The 9,099-nt window shown below is 42.6% G+C and overlaps 1 protein-coding gene across 1 annotated transcript; it reads left to right on the forward strand.

Annotated features, from left to right (window-relative positions):
- The first annotated feature begins 5,438 nt into the window (after positions 1–5,438).
- pnrc2 (proline-rich nuclear receptor coactivator 2) lies at positions 5,439–5,852 on the forward strand. Its single transcript, XM_060906618.1, has one exon. The coding sequence runs from the start codon at positions 5,439–5,441 to the stop codon at positions 5,850–5,852; it is 414 nt and encodes a 137-aa protein (XP_060762601.1).
- Positions 5,853–9,099: the final 3,247 nt, after the last annotated feature.

Genomic DNA, 9,099 nt, shown 5'->3' on the forward strand with positions numbered 1-9,099 from the left:
GGGTTGAATTTAAACACCTTACTTTTATCAGCAGTGTCTGCACAGTGTTTCCCTGCATGCAGACTTTACTGGGGCGCGTCAGCAGGAATATTACTGGTGACAGATTTTTGGTAAATAAGTCTGAAGGAGAATGTTCTCCGAGTGATGGATAAATAATAAAGACTGTGATGTACTGTATCAGTGAAGGGAGCTGTGTTGTGCTGAAATGATCAGACAAACAGCCGACCACATGGACTGAGAGCTTTGATGCTGTACACATCGGCGTTTGGCCTACCTTGTGTGTTATTGTCACTGTTACCATGACAACATGGAGCGCTTGAGTCCAGTCAGCATATTCAGCTTTGTAATGGCACTTTCTTAACCTATTTAACTGATTATTAAAAGGATGTTAACTAGGGCTGCACGGTATACACGGTATGACAGTAGAAACGATATAAACTTGGCCACGGTAGAGATTTGTGCTCTGCCGTCATACCATTGATGACGTCATCGCACCTGCCTCTGTGTGAAAATGGCCGCAAGCACAGGAGCAGCGGAGAAGGAGGAGCTAGTCAAAAAAAAAAAAAAAAGGTGCTACATCCGTGATTTGGACGTGGTTCGGGTTTAAAAAGTCGGATGTTGAGCAGAAAAATGTCATCTGCAAAGTGTGTGGAGTGACTGTGACCGCCAACAGGGGTAACACGAGCAATTTATTTCACCATTTGAAATCAAACCCTGTGCTCGAGTATGCAGAGAGCCAGAGGCTGCGCTCGGCTCAAACGCCGGCTCAGTCTACGAACACAGGAGGAAAGAAAAAAGTTTCCCCCGCGACCCAACAACAGACCTCCATTGCGCAAGCCTTTACCAAGAGTTCCTTATGACAGAAAGAGCACGCGGTGGAATGACAGAACAGCCATCACAACAGTTTGTGCAAAGACACGGTCCCTTTCCAAACAGTGGAGCGCAGCGAGTTGAAACACACGATTAAAATTGTATTTAGAATTGTATTTTTGTGTTCTTTAAGATGTGGAAAATGTGTTTGGTAACTTTTGCACTATTTTGGATGAGAGAAGAAAACCTTATTGTTGGCAACCAAAGTTCAGTGTTTGTGTTTGCAGCTTGATTGTAATCTGAAATATGAAACCAAATGTTCAGTGACAGTTTTTGCACAAGAGAACAAAAGCCTGTTCTGTCTGTGTACTTGAAGTAGTGTTATTAGAATATCTATTTATTTTTTGTGTTCTTTAAGATGTGGAAAATTTAATGTTTGGTGTCTTTTGCACTACTTTGGATCACAGAACCTTTTCACTGTTTTTGCCTGATAGAAAACCTCTTACTTGAAGTACTGTTTATAATATCCCCTTTAATTTTGTACTTCTGAGGCGCTCTCCTTACTTCTGTTCTTCTTCTGCACAATAAATGCTCAAAAAATTACATTATATCTTTGCTTTTTTGTTGTTTAAATCAATTTAGCTTTGCTAAAAGACTACAAAACCCCTTCAGAAACACTTCCATTATAAGTTCTACACCGCGACATTTATACCGCGATATATACCGTTACCGTGAAGAGATTCAGTTTATACCGTGATATGAATTTTGGGTCATACCGCCCAGCCCTAATGTTAAAGTTCTGTGTATATTTAGGCTACGTTTACATTACGTCGAATCAGCGGATCATCAGATTAACGTTCTTAAAACGATTCGCGTTGACACTAAAACCGTTAGCCGTGCACACAGCAACACCAATACGCGGATACGCTCGGCTCCGCAGGCATCCTGCGCTCCAAATCACTCCGCCCTGAACAGCGAGTGCCCTCTGGAGGGTGCGCACTCCGGCCCTGCGCAGCTCACAGAGCGCGCGAGTGAAGTGAACAAGCCACGATTCGGGACTGAGCCGCTGTGTGTGTGATCCCAGCGCAGATCACTTATTACTTGCAAGTGGAAGGCTGGCAAGCCTAAAGACAATCATAACTACACAATGGACAGTATTTGCATCAGTATTTGCAGTATTTTCATACTTTTATACTCTTTAATGAAAGGTGATACAAGGCGGAAGTCTGCGCCGTTTTTCAGCAGTCGCGTCACATGACCAATGCCAGCGAATCAGGAAGGTGGATGTCACAGTGACGTTGTCCAATGAGACGCCAGCTAGAGCTCAGCACAGCGTATTCGCGTATTCTCAATGTTTACACAGCACCGGAGCTGATACGATCTAGATTGAATACGTGGACGCTGGCGGATTCCCGTTTCCCCGCTTTTTCAGGGGGGTTAATGTAAACGGACAGTGCGTCCGCGAAGAAAACGAGACAGATACGGTCTAGTGTAAACGTAGCCTTAGTCATTTTGTTTTCATATAAGGAACAAATTAATAAGAATATTTGTTTGCTTGTTTCTTTTTTTTCTACACAAGTCAAAAATGAAATCGTAAAGAAAACAGTCAGTTTGTCTGAAGTCTGAGGTTGTCGCTGATGGACGGCATGCGCAGTGTGACCAGAGGGGATTTCTCTGTGATCTGAAGTCACATGTAGATCGTGTTTGTGGAAGAAGGTCATACCGGCTCTTTCTGCCAGCTACCACCATGGGTATTTCAGACCTGCGGGGACACTGCTCATGTTCTCACTCCACACTCTTTATCACATGTTGATGGTGCAAACAGTCAGTTCACCTCTTAAACACCTGTCTGTCTGCGTGTCGCGTATCACACTCCATTATCACGGGATACGATATAATGGCTGTTTAAGGGACGAAGCACGTCTGGGGTTTGTTCATGAAATTGAACTTTGTGTGTTCGTTATGTGCTTTCTGGTGGTTTGTGTTTCAAACGTTCCATCTAATAATTCTCTTATTGCTGTTGGAGTGTGTATCAGCGATACAGATCACGATCGTTTTCTCACCCAGGCCTGGATGAAGGAGTAGGTCAGGGTTTTGTGTGCATTTACATGGGTGCAAGTTTTCCAGCATGTGCCAGAAGTTCCGGTTTTTTCAGTCCTGAAAAAGTCATTTTTCCAAATTGTGTAAATCCATTGAGATTTTCCGGGGGGGGGTATAGGGGTTACTGTCTCACTGTCTCACTCTCACTGTCTCACTCTCAGTGTATTACCAGGTTACCGCGGTACAGTCTCTGCACGAGACAAATCTTTTCATCTCGTCTTCGCCACAAACCTCATTCAATTTATACGCCGCTCACAGACGAGCGGTCCTGACTAGCCCGTTGTTTCACGGTGTTGTACGTGTGATATCATGTTTCACGCATGTATCTGCTTTCATAAACATTTTTTTTTACATTTGATTACCTTTCAGTTATTAAATAAAAGTGAGGTAGGTCTTGAAATAAGTTTGTTAGCTTTTTTATCATCTTTTCTAATGTGGTTGTTCGGTTGAAAACTCATTTGTAGTCAGTAATGGATTATAAAATTGTGGCGGCGTGGTCAAGCGGTGGTCTGTGAATGGAGGGCGGAGTCAGGGAAGGTAAGTGGCAGAATCACTGCACCTGATGTGAGTTAACTTGTTTGTGTGTCTTCCCCAGTGACCGCGCCCTATAAAACGAGAGAGAGAGCAGAGAAAGGGAGCTCTCTCTCCCCAACCAGAATGCTTGTACGCGTGCGACTGGGAGAGTGGAAAGTAACAGCTGAAAAGCTAAAATAAAAGAGTTTGAGAACTGCTTTTCAGCATTTCAACATTCACTCTCCCAGCCACACGCATGCACACCAGTGTTCGGGTTGGAGAGCTCCCTTCCTCTGCTCTCTCTCTCCTCTTATAGGGCGCGGTCACTGGGGAAGACGCACAAACACCGGTTAACTCACATCAGGTGCAGTGATTGTGCCACTTACCTTCCCTGACTCCGCCTTCCATTCACAGACCGCCGCTTGGCCACGCCCCCGCTGCCACAAAAATATAGATATTTTTGTATATGGAAAAAGCTGAATCTTATTTGCTAAAATCCAGGAGTTTGTGACGACATCAAGACACGTAGACACGTGGCCCCTTATTTTAACTCTAGCTGTGTATATAGTGTAAAAAAGGTATCACAGCAAAAGCATATTAAAAATGGTTGTTTCAACATTTAAATTAGTAGTTGCTAGATGTTTTGGAATATCAAGCCTTGTACTTGAAATATTATTTCAGATGAATTGATGAAATGTATTAAACATTTGATGTGAATATGCAAATCATATAATTATTAATATTATAAATGTTTGCATGAGAGACAACCATTTTAATTTGTAATAAAAAATTTTTTTTTCGAGACCTAAGGGGGGCTCACCCCCTTTGTAACCCCCCCCCATGGCTGCGCCATGCACGTCTGACTTTGTCAGATTTTTCAGGTTTTTGAAAATTTTATACTTGCACCCATGCATTTATGAAACTTTTCTGTAGTTTCCTATTAAAACTGATTCTCTAAGTTTAATAAAAACAGCTTTCTGTGATTTTAACTGCTTCCCAAATAAAGTAATTCTGTGTATATATACATGCGTATGTGTCTATATGGAACTTTCTAGATTTATTTTTATATATTTAAAAAATCTCATTTTGTTGAAATTAATTCCTCAAATTAAGCCACTTGTTGCAAAACTAAAATCTCAGGGTTTTTTCCCCCCACTTCTCCGATGCTCTTTCACCGTCCCCCTCCCTCCCGTGTGCACACACTTCCTGTTGTGTGCAATGTCGTCTTCGCCCCTTCAGCAGTGTGTGTAGTGATTGTCTATAGCATTTCAACACTGTACTCCGAGACGAGAACAGTCAGGAACGGCCCGACAGGACTCGGAGTTTTTCCTCTGTTCTTTAACTGTTCAGTTGCTGACACGATGTCTTTCCAGAGCAAATTAATAAACATCTTTGTCACAGCACCTGAAGGTAAAGACCGTTAAGACATAATGTTCATCAGACACACACATCGACAAGTCCTGCTGAAAAACGGTTTCTTTAGAGGACCAGTCGCTTTCATGGATTTCAGGCTTTTAACAATCTGTTTGGGCCTCAGACTTGTATAGACCCGTGTTCATGCAATTCTGTATAAAAGCACGGAGATGTTTTTAAACACTGCCACATCACTGCTGCATCTTTCTGCTGTAACTGGGGGGGGGTTCCATCTTTTTTCTCCAGTAGAAAGGAAATCATGTGGTTCCAAAAGGCCAGTAGACTGGTTTCTGACTTCCTGAATATAATTCTTGTGTACTTTTATTATTATCTTTTTGTTATTGAGACTCGCAGCAGTATACGACCTCTTAATGACCTGTTATGTCTTTTTATTATATACAACTTCCATAAATCAAGGAAGCTGATTTGGTCTTTAAGTCTTTTATTTTGCTTTCTAAATAATTTTCTGATGTAAGCAGTAGACTGGATGTCTAAGTTCACATCCGTTTAAGGTTTGTCATGGCTACAGTAACACGGGCACTAATCCTCTGTGATGTTGTTTCCCTTTCTCATGTAATCAGGTGACATCCAGCACAGTCAGAATGGGAGGCGGTGAGAGATGCGACATTCCGGCGCCCCATCCCGAACCTTCAGCCTCCAAAAAGCACTACCATGTCAGCAAGGCCAAGCCGAGGATCCGGAACCAGCACGCTGGCACGTTTTCTGCGTCTTCCGGTGCTCCGACGACTCCTGAGAAACTGGCTGAGGATAACAGCGGTGGCTCGGTTCGCTTCTCCTACAACAATCAGTGCTGGGGAGGAGCTGTGACCCACCTGAACAACATCCTGGTCACGCAGTGCAGCCACGCTTACGCCGGCGCCAAATTCAGTGAGCCGCCTTCCCCTAGCGTTCTCCCTAAACCTCCTAGTCACTGGGTTTCCCTTCCCATGATTCCCTGCGATCGGCGCGAGATGATGGCCTTCCAGTTAAAGAGCCTGCTCAAAGTGCAGGCATGAAAATAATAATAATAATAATAATAATAATGCATGAAGCTAACGAACCATCAGCGGCTTCGCACCAGGCTCCGCCCCTCCTGCAACGCTGCAGCGCTGTGAGTTTTAAAATGGGATCATTTCTGCAAACGGTTCCTCTTTAACTGTAAATATATTTTTAAAGTTTAGCACAGGTATTGCGTCGCTGCAGCCTTACAGGAGGGAGGAGTGTTTCAGGGAGTCGAACAAAACCTTTAGCAAAAAGCTCAGTGGGATTTTGCTCACTAATATTATGCGCCGCCCCCCCCCCCCCCCCCCCCCCCGGCCATTAATGTGTGTGTGTGTGTGTGTGTGTGTGAGAGGGCGATGGAACAAATCACTTTACACGTGTATCACAATCATCAGGTCACTTCGTTTACTCCAGCAAAACAGCCCAGTAATGACTTCGAGCATTAAACACACAACCAGCAGTCGAGTTATTAAAGTGCTGGTACGTGTGCTGTAACGATACATAATCACCTTGCCCTCTTACGGCCCCCCAGCCACCGCAAACACCTGATGATGTCACACATGAGCTTTGTCTCCATTTACGGATCTGAGATCGATCCAGCTGCTCGTGTTCTGTTTTCGGGGGAAGGAAAATTTTGATGCAAACCAAATGTGTGTGTGTGTGTGTGTGTGTGTGTGTGTGTGTGTGTGTGTGTGTGTGTGTGTGTGTGAGAGACTTCACAATGTGGCCCACACACACCTTGTGCCTTCAGCTCCTGTACCTTTTTATAATTAGCGCTGTGCGCACTGCACTATGGGGGTTGAAATTCACCAAGGTGTGTTAATGAGCAGCGTCTCCTCCTCCTGTGTTTTATTCCATCAGTCATACGTCTTTAAGTTTACTGAAGTGATGTGACCCGTGGTCACATGGTCACAGACGTGTGTGCTGATGATGTGTAAAACACTGCGTTCTGTGGAGTAGAATTCCGTTCATGTCCAGTTTAGGTTCAGGCCGGTTTAAAGGAGCACTTCCAAGCACTATTATTAACGTAATAATCGCAGCACCACCGCAGGTCCGTCACGGTGTAGAGCCGTGATCTCAGCACCATTGTTAAGGTTCCTGGATTTACATCAGAGAGGAGATGTGAGCGCGGTCAGTGACGTACAGCAGCTTGATGGTGAACAATGCGGAGGGAGGCGTATGGAGGCGGGACACGGAGGAGGTGTTGATCATCTTGCTGTCTCCCTTCGTTCGCCTGTTCGCCGTGCAGCGTGCTGTTAGTCATGTTGTAGCATTTAAACGGTTTGTTTTATGTTTTGTCACATTTGACTTTCTTTGACTCGCACTGTGTCCACATTGTGTAATGAAACCCCGGGTTCTTATTTCAGAGTTCTTTAGTGTGTGTGTGTGGGTGGGTGGGTGTAGGTATGTGCTGTGTCACATCCACGTCCTGATAACGGTCCAATCATAAAACTTTTTATAATGATATCGTACCTGAAGATAGTAAATGATTTAAAGTGTAATATACGGACGCTGTACGGATCATCACAGGTTTAGATGTTGGTACAAACCCAATCCCATCGCTTCCTCTTAGAGGTATGTCCATGATAAATTATAATAACTGTGTATTATCATGATTGTATCTGATTATCGGCACATACCGGAACACCATGTACCTCTTCTCTTCTGCACATGGGCGCGTTGACGGCCAGCCGGAAGATGACTCTCTGGATTGTGTGCGCCGGAGCTGTGTAAATAATGAAATGTATAAAACCTTGTAGCATATTGTATAATAACCGCAGGGTTGTTTTAAACCTGCTGATAAAGTATTTTTAGTAATAACACTGAATGTAAGTCACGCAGAAGACGTGGCCTGATTTGAAATGCTGAAATTATTTTTGTTAAAAAAAGAAAATATTCGCCTGTAGCATGTGGAAGTCCCTCTGCGTAGTGCTGAGTCTCTGCCAGTGATCCTGAACATTTTATAAAATGCACAGCGCAGAGGAGAAAACAAGCTTTAAGTGCAAAGTTTAAAAATATATGTAGTAAAAAATTTCAGACTTCATGCCAGCTCCATTTTCAAGTATGAATCAAGTTTTTACAAAAAAGCCCTTTTTTAAACTGATTGCCCTTTCAGTAGACGTTAACGAGGGAGTCGGTGTATCCAGGAGTGAGTTTCTTCCTCCGCAGACTCGCGATTGAATACACTGCTGTAATGTGTTTTAAATTAATTTTATTTTTTTCACTTGGCGGTGTGTGTAAAAGTCTCTCAGCCTTCCTGGATAATTGGCTTCAAATTTGTCCCAAACTTTTAAAATGTCACTTGAGGAGAGAAAAAAAAAGAAAATATGCCCATTGTATTGTAATTGGTCAGTAGTAAAGTTTTTAAAGCACTGTCTGATTTGGTTTAAAAAATAAATAAAATTCCTCCCCTTTCACCCCCAAAAGTGTTTTGTGTTTTATTTAAAGATAAAGTGATGAGGGGTGTGTGTGTGTGTGTTGTAACGGTGAGCAGTAGGGTTATGACTGTGAAAGTGTTTTCAAGATTTCTACTTTCCTGATGTTGCATTTGATGAACTTTTACTCATATATTACTTTTTTGAAGTTATTTTTATTGGGTCATGCAAAAACCTCCCCCACCCAACATCACCTCACTTTTGATAAATACATGTGTATTAAATAAATAAATCATGATTATAAAATAAATTCATTGAAAGATGTGTAAAGTACTTTTATATAACAATAAATTGCTTCACAATTGTAATAATAATTATAATTGTTAATTAATACAAATTTAATATTAATGCACAACCAGGAGTTCAGGTTTCTTGCTGTTGAGCTTGAGTAGGTTCAATGACCTCCAGAATTTTATATTTTCCAGGCAGATGACAAGGGACGGGGCTGTTTGGAGGGTTTGGTGCTCAGATACTACTGAGTATCATCCACATAGCAGTGGAAGCTGAGCTCATGCTGACGGATCTGACCAAGGGTGAGCATGTAGATATTGAAGAGGAGGGGTCCTAGCACTGAACCTTGTGGTACGCAGAAGTTGGGGGCATCAGAGCAGGGGGCGGAGTAGCCGGTTGATGGTGGAGAAAAGTCATCTGGAGTCATTATGGGTGGAATAATAATCTATGAACTAATTCCTTAAGCTAAAGGAAAATTATTCTAAACTGAATGCATTCAAATGTGTTTTTAAAAAACAGTTTAAACAATATTTCAGATTTGGTGAAATTCTGTTTAAGGCAAAGCATTAAAATGAAATGAATGTTCTCCATGAAC

Source organism: Neoarius graeffei, chromosome 23 (genome assembly GCF_027579695.1).
Source record: "Neoarius graeffei isolate fNeoGra1 chromosome 23, fNeoGra1.pri, whole genome shotgun sequence".
Lineage (NCBI taxonomy): Eukaryota > Metazoa > Chordata > Actinopteri > Siluriformes > Ariidae > Neoarius > Neoarius graeffei.